Source organism: Cyclopterus lumpus, chromosome 25, assembly GCF_009769545.1.
Source record: "Cyclopterus lumpus isolate fCycLum1 chromosome 25, fCycLum1.pri, whole genome shotgun sequence".
NCBI lineage: Eukaryota > Metazoa > Chordata > Actinopteri > Perciformes > Cyclopteridae > Cyclopterus > Cyclopterus lumpus.
This window is the reverse complement of record NC_046990.1, coordinates 4356955-4382086: the sequence shown is the minus strand read 5'-3', so window position 1 is coordinate 4382086 and position 25132 is coordinate 4356955. Positions and strand designations below refer to the sequence as shown.

The window sequence follows — 25132 nt, the reverse complement described above, 5'->3', positions numbered from 1 at the left end:
AAGGAATGTCTGCCGAATGTCAGCAAATGAACATTGCCCCTATCACCATGTGTGACTCCTTCGTTGCCTCTGTCCTTCCGCTTCCTATGCTTCATCCCAACTCAGGTCCTCAAGTGGGAGATGAACATCAGCTTCATCACCAACAAGGCTCAGCAGAGAATGTACTTCCTGAGGCAAAGTTAAACCTGCCAAAGACAGTGATGACAGTACGCTTTAAAAAGAATCTCTGATGAGAAAGTTATTGGCTGTAATCTGCTGTCCCTGCACAACTTCTTTGCCTCTAGGACCTAGAGGCGGGCAAGAAAGATTGTAGCAAACAAATTACCCCGTGGGGATGAATAAAGTATCTATCTATCTAGCGGACCCTGGACACAAACTGTATGAGTCCCTTCCCTTTGGCAGGAGGCTGCGGTTGATCAGGACCAATACGCCACAAAAACAGTTTCTTCCAACAGATCCCGGGACCCCCACTGACTTGGACTCTTACATCCCCAGTTCAATTACTTAGAGTTACACCCCTTTGCACAACTCAACACTTGACACTTAAGTAACATTGTTTTAAACTTACTCTTAATTTGTTTGTTTATCATATTTATTGTACATTTTCATATGTGCACAAGGCAGGGCCCAAGAATTCACACGGGGCTGCACGGTGTAGTGGCTCGCCTCACAGCAAGAGGGGCCCCTGTTTGGATTCCGGTCTCGGTAGTCCTTCTGTGTGGAGTTTTCATGTTCTCCCCGTGTCAGCGTGGGCTTCCTCCCACAGTCCGAAGACATGCAGCTCAGGTTAATTGGACTCTAAATTGCCCGTAGGTGTGAATGTTAACGTGAACGGTTGTCTGTCTTTATATGTGTGCCCTGCGATACCCTGCCATCGCCCAATGTTAGCTGGGATCGGCTTCAACGCCCTGCGACCTCGAATAGGATAAGCAGTTCAGATAATTGAATGGAATGTTTGTCATGCACCAAACACAAAGCCAAAATCCTTGTATTATACTTGTTCTGATTCTGACGGAAATGTACCACACTGTCAATTTGGCTGATATTTGTTATACATAACATTAGGCCATTTGGGAAAGAGTTTTTGGACTCTTGGGAAATCCTATCGGGAACGCTTTGGGGCAAAACCCTATGTGACTTTTGAGTATTACTTACATGGGGAAATAATGGAAAATGGGTCAATTGTGGCTGTATGGTGCCCAATTGTGGTTATCTTTCCCTTTCCGGGATCCAACACCTGATGACAATAATGATCCAATTGATTTAATAGGTGAGCAGAGGACCCCAGAACAGCGCCACCCAGTGTACATATAGAGCAAATACATTTAATTACCACATTTGGCTCCTACACATGGTGTTGTATGCAACACACTGTGTGCCTTTCGTTTATATCTGAATTTTTCTGACATTGGAGACCCAATATCTTGGCGGAAGAGATGGTGCGGCACATCATCAGGGGATTTAATCTGCAGTTGACAAGTGGCCTACACGGCATTGTCACCACTGTGGAGCAGGTGGTCAAGGTAGGCTCCCTGATATAAAAAGACTGACGTAACTCCAAAGATGATTGGAATCAATTACAACAGACTTTAGACCGCTTATACCATCATCGATCATTTGTGACCAGTTACATTCCTGCTTGGCAAGTAATCATTATTTTTTCCATTTCATGTCAATTCAGTTTAGATTGCATTTAAGGTTAGCTGCTAATGCAATTATTGTTGCTGTACTAAAATCAAATCATGGTTCATCTAGCAGAAAAAGAAAAAAAAAGCAGAACATGGAGAGAGTACACACAGGAGAGTATGCAGACCGACCGGCCACTCACTCTAGCAGACGTTCAGAGACCTGGAAGAAGAAGGGGATGAACATGATTTTCCATCGCAAAATATCATAAAAACTAGATATGATTGAATGTACTTGCTCATTTTCTGCTATACTGCTATTATTCTTTTCACAAAATGATAGGTTGATTTCACATTTGACGCTCAAACAATTAATGTTGCTGTATTCCAATGTGCACATATCACAACTTAATTACAGTTAAGAGGTAAAACAAAACCTGTGCTTCAACCACAAAATAAAAACACAAGACAAGAAAAATCAAAGTATAAAGGTTCAGAGGAAACAAATGGGTCAACCCTAAAAAGGGCACAATAAGGAGAAACAGCAATGGAATGGAAATATCACAACTGCATATCAGCCAGAAAACAATAGCATTTCAGACCCTCCCATAGCCACTTTTATACTTTCTTTACAATTTATTATATGTGTATACAATATACAAATTCTACTAATCCCTTCAAATAAGGGAAATGATTGCAGGCCGAAAAAAATATTTAAGATACGTTACTAGTTCAGTGTCAAACTACAAAACAGAGAAAAATGTAATTTAACTAGCAAGATTGTTGCTAGTTGCACACACTGCATCATGTAACATAGACAGCACATGCATTTCCCTGATACTGCTTTCTGAAATAAAGAACATAACTTAAAAATAAGCAGCATAAAACATAGTGAACAGCCAACATTGTTTCAAATATCAAACTAACTCGGGCCAGTTGGCCAGTTACACAGTCAGCTTGCCTTCAGTCAGAGCTGAGGGTGCAGAAGACAGAACAACTCCGCCAACAGTTCTCAGAAGACAAATAAATTAAAGACCCCGAGTCTCAGATGCTCATCAAGTCTTTCTAAATCCACCGGTGAGGATAAAAGAACCTTGAGAGCTTTTGCAAATGCTTTAGACTTACATGCGGCAACAACAGGACTACTATATATTTTCATTCCGAACAGCCAGGTCAGCCACTTGACACTGGATCTGAACACCCAAGGATTTTATTCCAAACTGGACTTCAACCAGAATTAAGAACAAAATATGTCCTGGCTTATCTGTTCATTTAGGGCTTTCCTTCCTTCGCTTCTGTTGTTTCCTTTTTTCTGAGAAGGGGTAGTTTGCACATTTGCTAAATTTGAGATAGCAGTTTCCAACACAAATGTGTAACACAAATACCATTAACATAACAATAAAAATAACATATCAGGAAGTCAAAGGAACATCATACTGTAGCACTAAAGTTGGCTTTCTATGGCATGGGATAATACCAGCAAAGCTGAGCCCTCCATACAGACACCCAGAGTCTCAAATGGCAATAACCAAATCGGCTCTTTTTATCTCCATATTCACAAGTCTGTCTCTCAAGATAAGGTGTTGTTACATTGTAGAAGTGAAGGTCTGGGGAGTTTGCAGGTCAGCAGGCTGCGGCCTCTAGCAGAGGTTTAGAGACCAGGGCAGTAGAAAAGTGCCGTGGGGTTAGAGCTGGAAACTTTCCATGGGTCCATCCTGTTGCTGGAAGACAAACTGGCCTTGAGCTTTGTCCACCTGTGGAGCCAGGCTGGCATCCTCCTCCTCCACACCAAAGTAGTGTTCAATCAGGTCAAAGGCCTTTTGGTAGATCTCCAGGTTCTCGTGGCTCTGCAGGAACTCGATCTTGTCCAGGCCTACAGAAGTGCACCCACACAAACACAGTTCATTTCATTTCTATATTAAACTTAACACAACTAAGAGGCAAAGGTATAACAGGATTGACTGAACTGTAGAGTGAGTAATGCCAGAACTGTATCTAAAGCACAGCTTTTAAAAAAAAACTTTTAAAGAATTACATTCTATGGAAATCATCATATAGATTTGTTTTAAATGTGTTGTCTTTTCATGTTTGTTAAAGGAAAACGTATATGACAAAGACACTCATCATCCTCAGGAGAAGGAGAGTGGGGATTGGATAAAGTGCAGCAGCCCTTGAGATGATTAATACCCACAACGAACAGTCAAGTTGATGGACCCCTGATTTTGAATTTTAGATTTTAATTAATTTTTTTAAATCATGTTAATGCAGTGTATGGTTGTCAATTTGACAAAATTTTCGCGTGAACCTCTTTTTTTTTTTTTTTAAAGCACTGATGATTATCATTATCATTTAAAAACTGGTTGCTGCAGACAGGTTTCTTACAGTTCTGTTGCCTCTGACTTAGCCAGTGGCCTTGGTGTCTGGAAAAGTGATGCTAGGCAGGCAACTATGGGGTCAGATCAATCTCAATAATTGCAAATGCACACAGACAGACTTACAAATGCAATCACAAGATTTACAAATGCGCACAGAACAATTTACAAATATGTTCGATTTACAAATGCAAACACAAAGATTTACAAATGCGCACAGAACAATTTACAAATGTTTGATTTACAAATGCACACAGAAGGATTTACAAATAAATTAGACTCACAAATGCACGCAGAACGACGTGTCTGTGTTTATTTATTTCTCAATCGCACTGCATTTGTTTGTGGATTCTTCACATGTGTGTAGGGATTTATGAGACTCCCCTGCCGTGGCTAGATCCGCAAATGCGTTTTTTCAACATAGACCTAGCTGTAGCCAATCAGATGTCGCCCTCATTTTCAACCAATCACATGAGCGTCATTCGCTTTATTTGCGCCTTAGAGGGGGCGTGGCTTATCTCAGTGGCTTTACTCCGTGGAAACAGTTATAACTTCAGTCATCCACTATTTCTGCTTTATACTTGTTGTGGACATCCCATAAACGTCAGAACATCTAACACCCTCGTGTTTGGGTTCATAACATTAATCCCATCCATCCATTTTCAATACCGCTTATCCTCATTAGGGTCGCGGGGGGCGCTGGAGCCTATCCCAGCTGACATAGGGCGAAGGCAGGGGACACCCTGGACAGGCCGCCAGTCCATCGAGGGCATCATAACATTAATATCATATGTATATATTTATACATAACATCACTGCTCGGTGACTTTCACCGACGACGTCTGAATGACAGCGGGCGAACTTTTCGCTTCGCTCTATTCGCGTCATTCGTGCTGCGCCAAGATTTTCTACAAGATTTACAAGATTATACCGAACTTTCAATGACTTACAACAATGGGGGTGGGGGATGTACATTAATTGTGTATCCCTATGCAAATTGTGCAACTGTAACGCTGGCAGCCCCGTGGAGAGGGGAGGGGGAGATGCGCTCATGGCTGAAAATGAGGGCGACATCTGATTGGCTACAGCTAGGTCTATGTTGAAAAAACGCATTTGCGAATCTAGCCACGGCAGGGGAGTCTCATAAATCCCTACACACATGTGAAGAATCCACAAACAAATGCAGTGCGATTGACAAATAAATAAACACAGACACGTCGTTCTGTGTGCATTTGAGTCTAATTTATTTGTAAATCCTTCTGTGTGCATTTGTAAATCAAACATATTTGTAAATTGTTCTGTGCACATTTGTAAATCTTTGTGTTTGCATTTGTAAATCTCTCTGTGTGCATTTGTAAATTGAACATATTTGTAAATTGTTCTGTGCGCATTTGTAAATCTTGTGTTTGCATTTGTAAGTCTCTCTGTGTGCATTTGCAATTATTGAGACTGATCTGACCCCATAGGCAACCGGTAAAATAACTGTGTCGTCTTTAAAGATGAAGAGAATCATGCTTTTTAAATAAAAACTGTGACACCCCTAATAAATAAAATAACGTGAGAGTGGAAATCAAGACTTAACATTTCAGACATTCATGTACTCAAGGTGCTTGGGAGCATTTTTGGTTCTGTTTAAATGTTTTATATTATGTGATAGTCAGCCATATCCTTTAAAAAAAAAAAATGTTGAACACCGATTCAATTTGTCCTAATGATGAAAGAACTTAGGAGCATTAAATACAGCAGACATTCAAGTTGTTTAATTTTGTTGTCAATCAATACCTTTAACTGAATTGTGTGTGATATGTGTCAAAAAGCAAAAACGTTTCTATCAGTTACTTGATAACTATTTATTTAGTTATCAGTACATGTTTCAACCAGAGACAACATAACTGCATTTAGCAAGACAGCAATTCATTCAGGCAAGTTAGATATTAAAACCTAATTTGAATTGTGAAGAGTGCTCACATATTTATTTCTGGGACAGAACTAGCAACAAAATAAGTTTATTACTTTAAATTCTGTCTAAGAGGTTTTGTAGGTCAGTGATATATTGTGTAGCATGTTAGTTGTGTGATGTGTGGCTGAGCTGTACCATATGCCTCCTCAATGAGAGCACAGTATGGGTTGATGCCTGTTCCATTCTGTTTGGCCTCCTGTTCTCCCAGTTTGAGTATGTTCTCCAGACCATTCAGAGACACCTGCACAATCTTTGTGTCCATAACTGTCAGCAGGTCACACATGGGTTTGACGGCATTCAGAGACACCAAATACCTGTTCACACAAAGATGCATTTTAATCAAATAAACCATTTCAAATTCATATTAAATTTATTTGTAATTTGATTTGATTGTTTAACATTAATTGCTTAGTGAAACTATTTTAAAGAACTGTGAGAAACTTTGAACTGGTTTTGAAACAGTCTCAGTTTAATATTAACAACTCTACATGATCTACAGAAGTAAACAAGAGCATCAGAGAGAAGATTTTCTATTTCTACATAGTTACTCTTAATGCTTGTCATTAGGGCCACCAAAATCAGATGAATTCATTCACCAGAAACTCCTTCAGCTCACACTCCTGCGGGGCCTCCACCAGAGACCAGTCAACCGGGGACAGAACCAGATTGTTAAAGTCTGGTTAACATACCTTATCTGTGCAGGAGTGCCCCCAGAGGTGGCATTAGTAATAGTCCACGCTGCCTCTCTCCTTGTGCGGAACTCAGCCTTCTGAAGGATCTCAATCAGTACTGGGAAGATGTTGGCGTCAATGACATTCTGATAAGACAAGAACTATCAGCTCCACCGACACAGAACAGCAGCCATTCTTTAGACGTCACACTGGTCACACAGGTCAAGCAGCCATTACCTGAATTTGAGCTCTGTTTCCTGCTGTGATGTTCGACAAGGTCCAGCACGCCTCTTTCTTGATGGACTCTTTGGGACTGCTGAGCAGGTGGAGTAAACATGGCAGTGCTGAGCAGTTCAGGATAACCTGAGATGACAAACATACACATGGCTACATGTATTACTCCATTTGATCTCTTACAAATTAATCATTGAATAAATAACGTGAGAGAATCAGTGTCTACAGTAATTGTAGTAATTGAGCCTCTACCTGAGTCTGGATGTCATCTCCTGTTACAATGTTTCCCACCGCACGGACAGCAGGAGAAACAACTTTATAATCACTGTGCCTATGCCAAATACAAAGAAACATTCACATAGCGTACAGTATTGAAATTGTAGCAAAAGCTACTGATAGTGAGCATTTTGTCCTGATATAAAATGTCTTAGAAGTTGACATTGATGAACTGAAACTATTCAAATACAGTTTTGTGCAATAATAAACACCTGTACTCTGCAATAATCTGCTCAATACAGTGCTTTAAATAATTCAGGTTGAGGGGCTTTCAACTAACAAGAAACACAGTACCAATCAATTGACACATATCAGTACACCACCAATTTCAATTTACAATCATTACAAGATGGCCACACAAATGATGTAAAGGACAGACCACACTAATCAAGCACTTTTGTTTGGGTAGTCTGAAGAAAAACCTAAGTATGCACATTGGTGTTATTTATTTATGTATGTATTTATACAAATGATTGTAGAAGTTGATGTTATTGATATTGTAAGAGGTCATCGTCATGTCATTTAAATTCATGTCATTTCCTGTGTCAGTTTATTTGAAATGGATTCCTCTTGTTGTTCCTCTTATTGTCCCCTTTGCTGTAAGAAAGCAAATGTACCATGGGACAAAAGAAGGATTATCTCATTTCAAACAAAAGGTTTATCTGATAAATATCTAGTTATTTTTTTAAGTTATTTCTTCCTACTCTCCGGCCCTTCACCTGCTCCTCCTCTCTGTCATCAACTCTTCCCTGTCTACTGACTTCATCCCCACCGCTTTCAAACTCACCTCAGGCACACACATCCTTAAAAAAAAAACTTGGCCTGGACAACTTCCGACCAATCTCATTTTTCTGTCGAAAATACTGTAACGCACTGTTGCCAACCAACTCAAAACCTCTCCATCGATGGCACCTCTGTTCCTGCTTTCACACACATCTGTAACCTTGGCGTCATCTTTGATCCAACCCTCTGCTTTGAACGCCATGTCAAGCACATCACAAAATCTGCATTCTTTCATCTTAAAAACATCCCCCGGGTGGAAGAATAAAGTATCTATCTATCTATCGATCTCTCTCTCTCTTCACCTGCTAAAACATCCACGCCTTCATCACCTCTCGACTGGACTACTGCAACCGCACAACCGCATCCTGTATGGCACCACCGTGCAGCCCTTTTAACTCATCATCTCATTTGTTTTTCTTGTTTAGTTTTTATTCGTATTTGTTACATGTTCGAAATAAATAAATACAAATAAAATGAAAAAAAATGGTGTCATCACTGTCATCTCATTTATCAACATGAATCTCATTAGCAACTCACACTTCCTTGCAGCAACACTTGCCACAAGGAAGTGTGACTCGGCATTATCTACATAATTTTTGTAAAGGATGGTCCATTGTATCCTATGGTAAAGGAGATAAGAAAGGAAGCATTGAGGCACCTTTCCTTAGCATTTAGAGACCTGGACTAGCTCTTATCTTGTCTGCTGCTTAGATACTTACGAGTCATTGCACTCAGTTAGTAACCTTCCTAAGAAAAACAATACTTTTTGACCGCAGCCCCGGAGTTCATCTCTGTCTCCTCCCCTTTACAGCACCAGACATGATTTTTGTAACTAGTAACTATAAGAACTATTTCCCTTGAAATATTTTTTTTGCAGATAGATCACTCACCATCCTATATCGGTACACGGGCACATTAAACAGTTTCCCACAGCACCAACACTCTGCTTCACACTACAGAAAGAGATAACTCACTATAGAAATGAACCCAACCAGCACTGACAACATAAATTAGGTGACTCATTTGACACAGCTGTCTTTTCAGTATAAATATGATACACAAGTGTTCCAATAAAAATGAATGGACTTACCTCTACATTGTCCATAATTATATTGTAACATGACACCTGGTCATGCATTGTCACATATATATCACCCTGATATTTTGACAATACAGCTTAGCCTGATCTTCCTCTAGTGAATCACAAAAGGACAATTCCCCTATATTGTTGACCTGATAGTTTCTTACATGAGTAGTTCCACCAATCTGCGGCAGACTCCAGAGTCAATGACTGTCTGGATCTTTTCATTGGGGCCATCAGACAGGTAGGACAGAGCCCAACAAGAGTCAGCCAGCACATCTGGATCACTGCTGAACAGAAGCCTGGACAGCACACTGAGGCAAAGAGAGACCTGACACACACCGGAGACACGGACATCAAACAGTATAAGCCAGTTTAATACCAGTGCTGGGTGAACAACAATTAACGCTGCAAGCAGAAATAAGGTGAATGGGCTCTAGTGTTTCAATTTAGTTATGACGCTTAGACTTACCTTGGCAAAATCCGGTGGTGGGTTTTTCCCTCGGCACAAGTTGGACAGAGCCCATACTGCATTGCGTGTTGTTGTGAGACGGTTGGATTTAGCGAGTAGCCTGGACATGACAACACAGGATCCAGTTGCTATTGCATCATGTTTGACATATTTAGACAGACCAAGGAAGAACACTTACTGTTGTAGAAACGGCAGGATGCCACAGTTGAGTACATAGTCTCGGCATTCTGCATTATCTCCTGCAATGTTCCCCAATGCCCACACCGCCTGAAACACATTACACAATCAACTTGCTTCAGTGTTGGACCAATCAGTGAACTCTGAGGGCTCTGACCTTACCATCTCTGACCACCTAGCAATCATCATAGACATTGACATTCCCATCCCAGAACCCAAACAGACAAACAATCATCACTCTCCGCAATATCAAATTTATCACAATGATATAGAAAAATATTTCAAGGGAAATAGTTCTTATAGTTAGGGCTGAATCAGGTTTGCCCTGGTCCAGCCCCAGGATATGCTGCTATAGGCTTATAGGCTGCTGGGGGATGTTTTTACACTGAGCACCTATCTCCTCTTCGCTCTCTACTTATGGATGAATTTACATCTCTCCATTGCACCTTATTAACTCTGCTTCCTCCCCGGAGTCTTTGTGACTTCACGTCTCATAGGGTCCATTGGACCTGGCTGTGTCTGATGCCTCTTGCCTGGTGAGCCGGCCTCCTGCGTTGGCCCTGCTGATGCGCCATGGCCCCTGCTGATCGCCCCGCCCCCCCTCCTCTCTACCTCCTTCTGTTTCATGGATTGGAGGTCCATTCATACATTGTCATATTCATGTAATGTGTTTATGTAACTCTGTAATGCTGTTCATTCTGTACACATGACATCTATTGCATCTGTCCATCCGGGGAGAGGGATCCTCCTCTGTTTCTTCCCTTTTTTCCCTGTGAAAGGTTATTTTTGGGGAGTTTTTCCTGATCCGATGTGAGGTCCTGGGACAGGGATGTCGTATGTGTACAGATTGTAAAGCCCTCTCAGGCAAAATAGTAATTTGTGATAGTGGGCTATACAAAATAAACTGAATTGAATCTGCCCCTCATCCCTGTCTCACTGAAAAACTCTCCCCCCTCATTAAGCCCCTCTCCCACAGATCTGATCAAACTCTACAATAACACACTGTCCTTGATCAGCTTGTCCCTCTCAAATCGAGAACCTTCTCTTCACCCAAACTGCTCCCTGGTTCCCACCTGAACTCCGCCTCATGAAACCCTAGAAACTCTGACTATAGTGATTGTGCAACAAAACCGGCCTCACCTGGCTTACAAGGAATATAACCAGCAATACAAACTGGCTCTCAATACTGGACGCTCCACCTACTACTCTGGCATCATCCACTTCCAGCCCTGCCCCCTCCAACCCTGGATCTATAAATCTCCCACAAACTGACTGGTCACTCTCCCACATCTCCAAAACACCCACTCTCTCTATCTCCTTCTGTATGAATTCATGCCCCATTAATGCACATTACTAACTTTGCTCTTTCTCTGGAGTCTTTGTGCTTTCTTGCCTCACAGGTTTACATGGATCGTGGTTATATATAGACCCTGGTCCTGCCCAACACCTACTGCTATTATTATTATTATTAGTTTTATTGCTATTAGTATTACCAATACATAACTGCTTTTATTATCATTATTATTCTACTAAATCCACTGTTGCTGTTATTTTTTGGTAGTTGTAACTTTTTCATCATACCTAATAATCTCATTTATGAATACTTTCTGGCATATGCATTGAATGTGTTGTAACTCTGTTACGTTGTTCATTCTGTACTGGGAGAGAGATCCTCCTCTGTTGCTCTCGCTAAGGTTTTCTTCCCGTTTTTTCGAGGGGGATTTTTCCTGTGCAGATGTGAGGTCCCGGGACAGAGGATGTCGTATGTGTACAGAATTTGGGATTTATATATACAAAATGAATGTAATTTATTTGCCTGCAGCAAGAAGGCTGTGAATTAAAGAATACTTACGTCAAGTGTGGTAGGATTGAACTGTACACACAAACATAAAGCTCTGGAGACAGATGACTATCCATACCTTTCTTCATACCGGTACCACACTGTCTTACCAAGACTTCAAGGAATACCCAGGTCTTTATTGTTTTTTATGTGAGCACAGTTTTTTGTTTGATTTTGTTTTGAACTTACTTTGGGTACCACCTGCTTATTATTGGTAAACTGTTCAATATATGCAGTGCAACGACCCCAGGCCGTCTGACGGGACTTGTGTGTGTTGTGTTGCTGTGTCGGTGTTTCCTGGTTGGTTGGAGCGTGAGGCCAATAAGCAAATTGGAGACAGCTGACCACTGCCTTGAGCCTATAAGACCCGCCCCATCCTGGGGAAGTGTGGGCTTCTTCTCTCCTGACACACCTTGTTCAACATTACCAGAGTCGAACTGGCAGCAGATTAGAACTTTCATGTTCGCTACATTTGGTAAATTATTTTCTCCTTTGTTAACTAAAAGTCTTTGTTGAGTTAATACATTGTTACTTATTAACAATTATTATTATTATATTATATATACTTGACATTGTTGCTTATTATCGGTAAACTGTTCAATACATGTAGTCATTTGTTGTGTTGTAGGCACTCACCTGTTCCTGGACGTCCTCGTACTCAGAGTTCAGCAACTCAATGAAAGTGGGAACAGCTCCTGTTTCAATCACCACCTTGGTGTGCAAGAAGGTACCTGACACGATGTTGGTTAGCGCCCAAGCTGCCTCGAACTGTTGGAAAGAAAGCAAATGGATCAAGCAATATGGAACTAGTATTTCTTTTACTGCCGAAGTGACAATGAGAAATAAAAAATGATTATTTTTTGGTCAGGACATTTGAGATGCAGAAGGGACCATTCGGTGCTGCACTTTCATGCTCGGGCCCTAATAATAATAATAATAATAATAATAATAATCATCATATTGGTAACACTTTATAATAACGTCACACTATGAAGCATTAGTTAAGTATGAGTAAACATTTAACTCATCATTTATAAAGCATTGCTCCACACTTTATAAATGATGGATTCACCATTTGTAAATGAAGCATTATTTAATGCTTCATAGTGGCCAGTTATTATAAAGTGTTACTGTTTATGTTGTGTCATGTTAGAGGCAGCAGAAGCCTAGAGAAGTCTCTCTCTGGTCCTATGGATTGGTATCACTTAATAATAACTGCACGCTATGAAGCATTATATAATACTGCATTTACATATGGTGAATCCATCATTTATGAAATGTGGAACAGTGCTTTATATAAATGATGAATTAGGTGTTTACTCATACATAATTAATGCTTCTTAGCATGCAGTTCATATAAAGTGTATATAACATTTACATAATCCATCCATCCATCCATCCATTTTCAATACCGCTTATCCTCATTAGGGTCGCGGGGGCGCTGGAGCCTATCCCAGCTGACATAGGGCGAAGGCAGGGGACACCCTGGACAGGCCGCCAGTCCATCGAGGGCACACATTTACATAATATTATTTACAAATACATTAGCTTACTCAGACTTTCAGTGCCAAGGACAGATATGCTAATTAGGTGCATAGTCATCCTCTGGGTAAATAAAGTTGGACACAAGGTTCCAATGAAGGGCTCCAGAATCTGACCGAACTGATTAACTCAATAATCGGAAATTTAAAACTAAATTCTCAACGATATGATCACCTGTCACAATTCTGTGACACGGGGATGTCCGTTCCTTACCGCTGACTGGCACACGCCTTTGATTTACGCGGACAACTTCTGAGATATCACTTGCGAACGTTCCTGTTTTATATGTTTCAGTATGGCTGACTCCTGTTCGGATACTTTCTGGCTCCCCCTATCCCCTTGTGTGTGGAAATGATGCTGAACCCCCACAAGGTGTAGGGAAGGAGAATCCTGACCTACATTGAACACTGGCTGATTTTCATCCCATCAAGCAACACGCCTTGTGCTGTGTTGTGTTGTGAAGCTCTCACCTGTAGTGTGCAGTTTTCCCTCCTCTTTAGGAACTCCACAAAACGAATCACAACACCAGGAGTGGAAATGACCTCATCTATGGGCGGGTTGGGCTCTGTACAGAAAAACAAGAGTAGATCTCATCTCTCATTGACTGGAACCTGATTCAAAGGATGGCAGGTTTGAAAGAAGGCAGTATTGCTCATCAACTCATGTACAAAAAGAGATTAGTAATCAGTTTACCTTTGTGTCCAATTGAAAGTTTACTTTTGAGTGGATTTACCCTTAAATTGCAATATAATATTGACACAAATAATTAGATTTATATTGCCCAATAATACAAATCACAAATTTGCCTCAAGGGGCTTTACTTAGTCACCCAATCTGTGTGTACTGCTCAACAATATTAAGATTTCTTGCCTTACATCTGTTTTTCCATTTCATTTAAAAGTTTCATATTTAGTGGTTAATGTTGTGGTGTTTTTGCAGAGGTCCTTTGTTTGGAGTGAGAATCTAGAAAATGTACTCAATTTAATCTCTATTGTAATAATCAGTGGTACAACATATACTTAAAACAGTAAGATGATTACTTAAACTTCAGAAATAACTATGTAAATATATCTAAATTCAGAAGATGCAACACACACACCTTTTGAGAGTAATTTCCTAAATTTCTGTGTCGCAATTAGTTGCTGGTCTGGGTCCCCGGAGAAGATCATCCGAATCATATCGGGAGTTATGACCTCATCCTGCACAAATATAAAAAAAACAATACATATTCAAGATCATAATCATGTTCAGATTGTAGCCAAGTACAAAAAAAAGAGCCACGACTGATAAGTTTGATATTGGGACTTAAGCTATAAATACCAGGTCACAACAGTAGTAAACACTTACAAAAGGTACCGTGGAGCTGATGTCTGGATCCTGGATTGGACATTCCAGCATTGACTCAGGTACACCTACATTTCTCCTTTTGAACAGCTGTGGGCACAAAGTCAAGGTCACATGATTAACTAGCTATTTATATATTTAGCAACTTGGCGTGATGAACAGACCAGTGAACACACCAGCACATAGTAAAAAATGCAAAGAAGAGGAATCTTAATTGAGAGCATTTAAGACCCATAATTATGAAAGCACAATGTCAAACTTTTTAAGATTTCTTTGACTTTTAGACACTTAAATAAATACAAGTGGTTTCATGTTATACAAGGCAAATCCATTGATGTCACTTCCCAAGCAGAAGACTAAAGACAGCAGTAATCTCTCTGACAGGCTGTTGTAATACTGTTCAAGCACATAAATACTAAACATAAACTCAGTAGCATTGTGGGGACCCAAATACCCCAAATCTGAAATACTCCACTGTTGACATTTTGAGTCATAGCTGTAAAAGTTGTTGAGTTTCAAAACTTTTAAATTTGGGCATTTAAGGTGCATTAACACATTTGGTAAATCTTTCGTTAATGCACTTAAAACTTTAATACTTCAAATCTAAGGTACAAAGAGTTTTCATCAAGTGGTTCAAGAAGAGACAAATCAGATGATGGCTTCTTAGCTAATGCGCATTCAGTTTTTCCCACAATAAGACAATGTTTTTTTTCTTTGCACTCTGCGACGATCGTTCACCTAACACACTATTCAAGATTTGGAGCTGTTTGCTGCCACTTTCCACTTTATCAAGATGAGAGAGAGTTTACCTGCTCCTCTCTTTTCTGTTTGCGTAGCTGGATTCCTTCCTCCTCTCTCCTTCGACGCATCTCCTGAGAATTCAACGCTTTGTTCTTATAACTTTTCATCCTGTAGTTGTCTTTTCCTGGACTCGCCATTGTGTCTGTGTCAGGGTGAAAGAGAATCACTCACAAAATGCAATTATCATCAGGACAACATTTGGTTCTAGATGGCAAGACTTTAATATCAAAATCATTGTATTAATATAACCTGTATTTTATGAGCACACAGTTGCCGAGTATACATAGTATACATGTTTGTTTTTTTACAGCAATGCTCAATTTACCGCTCCACCCAAAACTAAATACACATGCAGACATCTTTTAGAGGCAGGAACGGGGCAATACTTGAAAATGGTCAGGGATATAAGTGTTGGGACTTGTAGGTGACATTTCAGATAGTTCTATTGCTATTATTAATTAGGTACAAACATGTTATATCTCAAATAAAAGAGGCACGTAGTAACAGATTTACCAAGTGGTTATTTTTCATCAGCAGTCAATGGTAGACAAATAAATACAAAATACAATACTAACTATAATGTGGACCAGTCCCACAGTCTCTGTCATACACACAATGTTTTACAAAGTTCTATAGTGCAAATTAATGACAGCAAGCTAATTGTTATTAAATATAATTGCACTAGCAACTTCATGATGACTATCAACGAGAATGTCTGGATGACGTGCAGTACAACTTGGAAATCGGACAATACAGTCACTGTTATTGCATCATCTAAGACATTTGAAGACATATATGTTGTACATAATGACCGCTAAACGTCGGCCCTATCGTATTTGGGAAATCTCCGATGGACGTTCTGTTAAGCAGCTGGATACCAGCCGTTTCCCCCTCACCGGTAACGTTAGTTAAGAGGTCATGCCAAACTCCTTTCCAAAGACTAGCTCATGTTAGCTGTAACGTTACAAGCTAACGCTGCACTGACATTCACGGAACAATCAAATAAAACAGGACCTGGACATCGAAGCTGTCGATCCAAGAAAATGCACTTTTGCATGACTGAGTTTTAGTTACATTTCTCCGTGCAACTGAACAAAATAATTGATGGTCAGTAACTAACGAAACTAGCTTTGCGGCTAACTCTTTAGCCAATGCTGCAATGTTTCAGATATCGCAGAAGTAATGTTTACATTATTTCACGTTAGGTGCAATGTCAACAACTGATTCTTACCCGCTGAAGATCTAACGTTACGTACCTGAAAGGGCGAACGGATGCTTAGTAGCTACTCTCTACTACCACTGATATATAAACGGAAGGCTGCAATCTAGAGGTTCGTTCAAGATGAACTGTGGCCGTTTCTCAATCCAAAGTACGCCGAGTACAGACTTGTGTTCTTTTGGAGTTTGGACTCTGGAGTCCAGACTCCAGAGGACGGGAGGACGCAGGACGGTCTTTCTGCAATTGGAACAGCAGCGAACTTGATGACGTCACCACGTCGGCTGTTCTTGCTCATGAGTTTACTCCAATTATTCACTGTACATTTTATATATATATATATATATATATATATATATATATAGTTATATTAACATGTAATTGCAGCCCTCAGTTAAACTGATTTAACCTGTGAACTAAAAATAAACTCTTTGTGCTCGTTAGATCCTCCAAACAGAATGATATCTCATGTGTAACCGCTACGGAGACACCAGAGCCAGCGGATCATTTGAAGTCCTGCCGACATCAGGCTGTTCTCGGCGGCCACACTGAGCGCTGACCGCCTGGCGCTGCAGGCTCACCGCTCCCAAGAGCCGGAACTCAAATCTCCGAAACCGTTGGCGCATTTTTTTTGTCGGCTGAATCTCGACAAACCGACCACAGATTTGATGCTTAAACTAATAACTTCTCGCCTGAAAACATCCTAAAATTACATTCCGTGACTCAACAACAGTATTTAGAAAAAGTCAACTTTCAGTTGAGTATTTTCTCCTTCGCCATTGCTCCCCGTCGCTGGTGCGAAATGCATTGTGGGATATTGGCTGTCCAAAGTAAGCACAAGTCTCCTCTGACGCATCCTTTGGGAAATGGGCGGATCAAGTCACATCCGGGCATTTTTACCGTGCTTTGCGAGAAGCGGACTTTTGAATTGGAACAGTACTTGGGCCGCAACTGATGACGTTTCACATGTCCACGAGAACACAAGTACGGACAAGAACGCATATTGAGAAACGGCCTGTGCCTCGCCTGCAAAGCAGACAGATCAGCGGCATCATCAGGGGCGTTGACAAAGAAACTGCGATCAAGTGGGAGAGTTTTCAGCCGCCTTCAAAGTATACACCGGAAGTCTCAGAAGCAGTTACTTCCTTTATAGACAACGTTCGGATGTATTCATGTGTTTCTGAATATATATTTATGTAGAAATGTGCGTGTACCTGCATTGTATGCTATCCTTTGTTCTTTTTATGTCTGCCTGTGAAGTACATTACTACTCTTTTTGATATGTGTTGTATGATGTTAAGTATATAGTTAATAATATAGTATACATAATTCACGTCACTGGAAAAGGGACTTTTAACGATTATGATGCGTTCAGGCTCTGCTCAGTAGCTATTAATATTGAGTTAAAATGGCATCATGTGTTCAAATGTAATCTTGTAAAATTTAGTTTTTAAAGGAAATGTTTTCAAAGCAATAGAAAATAGATATTAGAGAGAGAATTATGAGTAAAAAAAGCTCTGCCTCCTTCACAGTAAAAGAAGCTTCGCCCGCTTCACAGTTAAATATATAGTTCATAATATCCATAATTTATCATGGAAAATTGACTTTTTAATTTATAGTTCAATGATTTCAAGAGTTGACAACGTTTATCTGTACAAAACCCAAATAAAACCAGGAAAAAAACGTGTTTGCATTTACCACATTTATTTTCCCTTGTACAAAAGCTAACATCAATCAAAAGAAAAAAACATATAATGATTAACATATTTAGCTATATCGCCGATCTCTAATTAGATTGGATGCACTATTTGCCACAGAAAAAGAAAATCATGGAATTAACCATTGGCTTAATGTGTATTCTTGTTTTACTTTAACCAAATGAATTAAGTCTTGATTATCTGTTCCGTTGCTGTGCTCAATGAGTGCTCAGTATGGTTTTAGTGTGTTGTTCAGGACAGTTCAAAACACTCTGATAGCTGTCATTTGTGAGATGGAACCTGAGACCTTCTGGCAACAGAATGTATCCCTGCAACTGCTACCCTGTGATCTATTTAGGGACAACTATAAATAAGAGACTACTGGCAGATGGGTCATCTTTTGATAAAGATAAAGTGTGTCTCTCAGACTACTGTTTTGGGGAAGGTGATGTGTGATTGTACAGCAGTGACAATAGCCACATTCCCAACTGACAAACCAACATTACCAACATCACCTAAAAGCATATAAAAGTTGAGCTGGCTTTATTTATTTGGATATTAATTGTTTTGGATTAAATTTGCCTTGTTTTTGTTGAGTTAATCATTCGTTTTATGTGTTTTATCGGCAGTAAACTCTACCTAGCTAACATTATGTGACGCTGTCTTTTTAGAGAGAGCATGCATTGTTTATACACAAGAGATGATCATTCTACTCTATGTTTTCTCAAAAATGCAGGTATGTTACAGTGTGTGGGTCTATGTCAGGGGTCGGCAACCCGCGGCTCCGGAGCCACATGCATCTTGCTCCCTGAGGCTTTGACAAAGAATAAAGAAATATTATTTTTTAATTTTTTTTTAATTGAATTACTATTTTTGCACAGTGGACAATCTTTCAAAGGGAACACCTCTTATCTTAGAATTTAAGGTGATACTATGTCATTGAAAAGTAGTATTCTTTCTAAAACACATCCTATTACGTCGCTATCAAGCACCTTTCCCTGCAGGTGGTTAATCATGATATGCAGAGCCCCACCCTCGGTAAACTGTTAATGGTTAAATAAAAAAATTAAAAAGAGAAAAATAGAGAGTTTAATTCCGCGTGGACGTATTCATTTGCTTGAATATGTGGCGAGACGTTAGCAAACAACTACAAATGTAATGTTGAAAGACACTTCCAGAACAAGCACACAGTATTTATTTAAAAGTATCAAGCTGGAGATGATGAGCGAAAAAGAGCGATTTCTCAACTGACTCAATATTTCCTGTTGCAGTGTATGTTAATGACATAAGTTGACATGAAGTAACTGTTGATCCAAGCTGTGGCCTTAATCCAATTCCGTGGAAATAGTCCATATAGTCTGATTGCACAAACATTTCGATAATTACAATTAACAGGCAGCATGCATTTATTTTTGAACCTGGTTATTATGAATACATATGTCTTTGTTGCCCAAAATACTATAACATATACAAATCAGAAGGAATTATGGTAACAGAGGTTTACACAAGTATAAGTTTTTGTCTTGACTAATAAACTCTGGGATATTTTCTTTCATATTTCTTTACATTGAGGCTTTTTCCAGTTGTATTTCCGTTAACTCATTCCCCTTCACACCCTCCATGACGTGTTGCCTGTGTTACCCTGACTGTACATGCAGTCTTATTTTAGCTACCAGCCACTCTGAGAGAGCCTGGATGACTTTGTGTAAAACGTGCTGGTAGTTTTGCAACGGTAGACATGGAGCCTCCAGGGTTCAAAAACATGAACTTGACTGTGAAACCCACAGCTGCTGAGTATCCATTATGTGAGGAATGGAGAGACACTTCAGAGGGCTCTGTGTTCCACCTCGCCAATATTTTTCTGTTCTTTGGCTTCATGGGCGGCAGCGGCTTTTATGGACTACTTTATCTATTTACCTTTCTGACTGTGGGCTTCTTCTGCTCCACTCTGTGGTCATGGTCGGACTACTGCACAACGGACTCTTTCCTGTGGAGTTTCGCACTCTTCGGAGTGTGCTTGGGACAAGTCCTGCATATTGCCTATCGGCTGAGGAGCGTGTCCTTCGACAAGGAATTTGAGGAGCTTCACAACTGTATGTTTCAAAAACTAGGAGTGTCACTCACACATTTTGGGGAGATCGTGGCCTGCTGTGATGGACAAGTCCACACCATAGAGAGGGATCACTGTTTCGCCATAGAGGGAAAAACCTCTATTGATAAGCTGTCGGTGCTCTTGTCTGGAAGGTGACTCATTTAACTGATAGTGTGCCTGTCAAACTGCATAAACAGATTTTGCTATGCTCAGGGCTAAATGTTAAAACAAAATATAAGATTAACACTGCAAGACTTTTTGCCAGATCATCCAGTCAATTCAGTTTTAATGTTTGGAATTCCAGTAAATTGACAGTTGGATCCCAGGATTTCTTGCCCTTCGAACAGGTATATGCTGTTGTCGTATAGCTAATGGGTGGGCGATTACTTTTCCCAAAGCGCAACGTGAGAAACAGGGACTGTTGTAAAGGGCTGGACCAAACAATCCAGCTCAATATTATTCCACCTCTTTATTTAAAGCAGTACATTGTATGGTTTTGATAAGCTGCGAGTCAAGGTACTACTTTCCATTTTATTCAACTTTATACTTCCACTCCACTACATCTCACTTTTTACTCCACTATACATTTGTCTGGCAGCTTTAGTTACTAGTTACTTTGCACATTACAATTTGTCCAACCCTTCCTAACTAACCAAACTGAACAACAGTGTATAAAGGAGTTCAAATGAGCTCCACCCTAAACATTTGCAGCAGGAATAATTATCCAAACAAATATAGACGTAATATCCATATATAATAGTAAAACACTGACAAGGACCACATTGCTGCAAAATTAGTACTTGTATCACTATTGTTTGTAGTCCTATTACCTCATTTTCAGTTTTTCAGTTCAGTGCTAGAAATCTAAAGCCAGATTGAATGTCTGAGGTGGATATGCGAAGGACAGCTGACAGGTGAGAGAGGATCTGTATCTGGATTTATTGAACTTTATCACGGAGAATGTTTTTTCACAGATCCGAAGAGAACCAACATCTTCTGAAACCCAAATTTGCATTTTTCTATTTCACCGAATGTTACCTCTCGTAATGGCGATTAAAATTCTAATCCTGAATCTGTTCTCCACAAACTGAGAATGGAAATTAAGAAAAAAACAGCAACAGTCTCATGCAGCTGTACTTTGTGCATGGCCAATAGCAGTGCAGAATCAAGCTACATTGTACATACATTTTATAATACTGTCCCTTTAATTCATTTTTCCTGTACTATATTTATTGTTTTCTTCAACAAATATACTAATCATATGATATGTAGGTATAGAGAGTGAGTTAGATGAGTTTGAATGCCTTTTGATATATTATAATTCATTTCTAGTACTTAATTAGATCCGCCTATTTGCATGCATCTTAGAATTGAGAAACTTCCCCACCTCTAGCTCTATGGATTTTAACTTTGTAGCTTGTTGTACTGAAGTGGTCACAGTCTCAAACACTGATGTCACAGCAGGTGTTTCCCCCCCAGCAGTAAAAAGACAGGACACCTGCTGTAATACAGTATCACTGCTAACGTTTTTTGCAAGTGTTTGCATCCTGTGACATTAAGTATGTTATGTGTTTCCCAGTGGAAAATGGATTTGGTAATATCAACTTTCCATCCACTCTCCTACAGAATCCGTGTGACAGTTAATGGAGAGTTTCTGCATTACATCTACCCTTTCCAGTTTCTGGATTCACCAGAGTGGGACTCTCTCAGACCATCAGAAGAGGGTGTATTCCAGGTCCATCTTTAGTCATGTGTATGGTGCATGTGTAAAAAAACATGTCAGCCATTAATAACTGAAGAATGTCAATTAATTGAATCCTGTCTCAGCGAGCAGAAACTTTTTTGCTTGTCCCTAATTTAAGGTTCAATACTTTTTATGACCTCAAAAAGATGTCTTACTCAACTTTTGATAGGTTTTGATGACATTGAACCAATAATGAACCACAGAAAGTTTCCTAACAATCGGACCTAGCGTTTAGGAGAAGATGGAAAAAACGTGTTTTTTACAAAATTCAAAATGGAGGAAAATCTAGTCAATCAGTCATTGGGTTCAAAAAGCGTGGGCTTTTCCATCTCTAGGGGGCGCTATAAAGAAATTATTTTGTATCCAAATGTGAGACCCCCAAAATGTTGTGTTTTTCGCCAGTCCTGATATGCACGTCAAATTTAACAACTTTTGGGATATGATAAAGCCCCCCAAAATGCAAAGAACCTTAGAGGAAAATAAGAATAATTCCTTGAAATACAATAGGTTCCTCTACGACAAAGTCGTCACGAGGACCCTAAATATAGAATAGAATCTACTTTATCCTTTTAGTTCAGCATTAGGTTTTCTATGTTTTTGTCAATAAAGAGAGCTATTTATAGCACTTCTTAAAGGTCCATGCTTAATTTATTTTAAAAACTGTCAAAGTAGATTGATTGTACAATTGATTTTGGGAACAAATCCAGTTGATGAAAAATTAGTATTGGTATTATTGGTCCAATTGATAAATTATCAGACTTAAATTATTAGAATGTCAACTTCAAGTGAGTATTTGTTTTAAGTTTTACTTTATGTTCAATTTCATTGTCCCAAGGACAGTTGCAGTTTATTGCAACTTTGTCCATCATGTTGTAATAACTGGAAATATTATATAACTGACACATAGGAATGCCAGCTTGTTTTCTGATCTGCCAGCTTGTTTTCTTGTCTGATCTTTTTGTTATCATTCTCTACAGGTGACCCTGTGTGCTGATAACCCCTGCCGATATGTGGGGTGGAGGAGGAAGAAGCTCTATCTGCTTTTTGCTAAGCATCGCTACATAGCTAAGATCTTTGCTCTGGTTGTGCGCAATGACATTGCAGAGAAGCTGTACTCCCTTAATGACAAGGCTTTTGACAGGTTGGGTCACCGATATGATCTCCGCTTACCAAGTTACTGTCACATGTCAGAGACTGAATTAGAAAAGGCAGAGGTCTTCCTGCAAGTGCCAGTACAGGGGGCAATGACTGCCTGAACACACACACACACACACACACACACACACACACACACACACACACACACACACACACACACACACACACACACACACACACACACACACACACACACACACACACACACACACACACACACACACACACACACACACACACACACACACACACACACACACACACACACACACACACACACACACACACACACACACACACACACACACACACACACACACACACACACCTGAGTTCTTGCATGTAGTCAGTGTCAGTTATGTAGGGCAGTGTGGAATTATCTGCACCATGTAGAGCAGGGGTAGATGGTAGCACACTAGCAATAAGTGTGCAAGAGAGCCTCTTTTGAAAATAGTGCCCTCTCATTCGCATGCAAAATAACCTCTTTCACAGCCATTGGCAGCTTGTTATTTATGGTAGTCCGATTTATTTTTTCCCACCCGCATTCACTGAAGACCCCCCCTACTCTGAGTGGCTAGTACGCTACACAATCACCACCGTCCTGTAATCCCTGGGTCTGCTAGTCCATGTCTATGTGTCCTTGGGCAAGATAATTAACCCCAAATTGCTCCTGTAGTTGTTCCTATGGTGTTTCAATGTTGTATGCATGTCAGTTAGTCCTAATGGGTAGGTGGCACCTTGCCAGGTAGTCCCTCTCATCAGTGTATGAATGGGTGAATCATGACAAGTAGTGTTAAAGTGTTTTCGGCACACAGTAGTCGGAAGACAAGAAAAGCGCAATACGAGTACAGTCCATTTCCTATTTACAATTCGCAAAACCCCTCCCCTAACTCTATACAATAACAGCATCAGTGGTTCTGCTGCTCAATCTGACGTTTACAACACATAGCCTAGTTTGCTAGCTAGCAGTGGTGTACTGACCATCTGTCATACCGCGACAAATTCCGGTGGGCCACAGCATAAATAGCGTGCTGCATGCTTGTTCCAGTATGCTCATGCTTTTCACGTATGTGTGAGCCAATAGGAAGTCCAGACAACTCTGGCAGGACGTCTCTACTACGCATGCTCTTAATTGGTTCAGCCTGAGAAGGACTCTAATGCTCATGCTCTATGGGCCCAATGCCTATCCAAATCTCTACAACATATGTTAGCAACTGTATTCAAAATTAATGAGATGCTATCTTGAAGTTCTTTTAATACGTTATTGTGCACAGTAAAGAAAGATATTATACATTTTTTTCCAAAATGCTTGAGCTGATGCACTATTGTCCACAGAAGAAGTAGTAAATAGAAAAGAGGAGAGTTTGTAAAAGTGTGTATGTTCAAATTATTTTATGCTCAGATTATGCTGAAACCAAAGGCAAACAGCTATACTTCATCAACTTTATTTTTGGAGAAGCATTCATTTGTAAAAAGCAGACTCATGAGTCCATAAAGCAACACACACAAATACAACAACAATATATAAAATACAATACAATACGAGGACACAGGTACAATCACTGCAGTTAAAGTCACATGTGGTTACAAAACATACACCCACTTGTTCCAAAGTTTCCAGAAACAAGAAAAATACCTCCTATCACCCTGTGTTGGCTCAGTTAAGTCTTTTACCATTACATTCAGTTGACATTTAAATTTGTATATAAAATTCCTCAAAACAGCATGGAAAGTGGGAACATTACGAGTCATAAACATATGACTTGCACTATGTCCATCTGGGAAGCTTGAGCAAGATTCTGAAAGCATCATTAATATGCCGGAATCTTTTTCACTTTTGCGTTATTGTTTGTAACTGCACCACAGGTGAGCTGTATATACAGGAGAACAGTAGGCTCTAAAGAGAGCAGTTTTAACATCTTCTGTACACATGCCAGCATGTTGGCTTGTGCATAAAGTTTGCAACACTGCCGTTGCACATCGTCATCATCACTTAGGTCGTTCCTGATGATGTGACCCAAATATCTGACTTTCTGCACCACATTTA

The 25132-nt window shown here is 39.9% G+C and overlaps 2 protein-coding genes across 3 annotated transcripts; one reads left to right on the top strand and one right to left on the bottom strand.

Annotated features, from left to right (window-relative positions):
- Window positions 1-1305: 1305 nt before the first annotated feature.
- kpna5 (karyopherin alpha 5 (importin alpha 6)) lies at window positions 1306-16659 on the bottom strand. 2 transcript variants are annotated; one of them, XM_034528597.1, is made up of 14 exons: window positions 16435-16659; window positions 15187-15320; window positions 14381-14467; window positions 14133-14232; window positions 13504-13598; window positions 12128-12259; window positions 9653-9741; window positions 9475-9574; window positions 9170-9333; window positions 7115-7193; window positions 6866-6991; window positions 6647-6774; window positions 6093-6271; window positions 1306-3498 (listed from the first exon to the last, which is right to left on the bottom strand). In XM_034528597.1, exons 2-14 carry the CDS (start codon window positions 15313-15315, stop codon window positions 3311-3313), a joined length of 1596 nt encoding a protein of 531 aa, XP_034384488.1. In that variant the 5' UTR covers window positions 15316-15320; window positions 16435-16659; the 3' UTR covers window positions 1306-3310. The 2 variants fall into 2 exon arrangements, with proteins under 2 accessions (XP_034384488.1, XP_034384489.1); XM_034528598.1 differs by having other exon boundaries at window positions 15187-16632.
- Window positions 16660-19829: 3170 nt separating this feature from the next.
- On the top strand, window positions 19830-23183 carry popdc3 (popeye domain containing 3). The gene is made up of 3 exons (XM_034529109.1): window positions 19830-20335; window positions 21810-21918; window positions 22905-23183. The coding sequence occupies exons 1-3, from the start codon at window positions 19830-19832 to the stop codon at window positions 23181-23183; spliced, it is 894 nt and encodes a 297-aa protein (XP_034385000.1).
- The last annotated feature ends 1949 nt before the right edge of the window (window positions 23184-25132 follow it).

Excerpts from the sequence above, each read along its gene's own strand:
- popdc3 (XM_034529109.1), top strand. The coding sequence starts at position 19,830 with ATGGAGCCTCCAGGGTTCAAAAACATGAACTTGACTGTGAAACCCACA. Across the intron at positions 20,336-21,809 it reads TCGGTGCTCTTGTCTGGAAG|AATCCGTGTGACAGTTAATG; the intron begins GTGACTCATTTA and ends ACTCTCCTACAG. Across the intron at positions 21,919-22,904 it reads CAGAAGAGGGTGTATTCCAG|GTGACCCTGTGTGCTGATAA; the intron begins GTCCATCTTTAG and ends CATTCTCTACAG.
- kpna5 (XM_034528597.1), bottom strand. The coding sequence starts at position 15,315 with ATGGCGAGTCCAGGAAAAGACAACTACAGGATGAAAAGTTATAAGAAC. Across the intron at positions 9,575-9,652 it reads ATCCTGCCGTTTCTACAACA|GCTACTCGCTAAATCCAACC; the intron begins GTAAGTGTTCTT and ends TGTCATGTCCAG. Across the intron at positions 9,334-9,474 it reads CACCACCGGATTTTGCCAAG|GTCTCTCTTTGCCTCAGTGT; the intron begins GTAAGTCTAAGC and ends GGTGTGTGTCAG.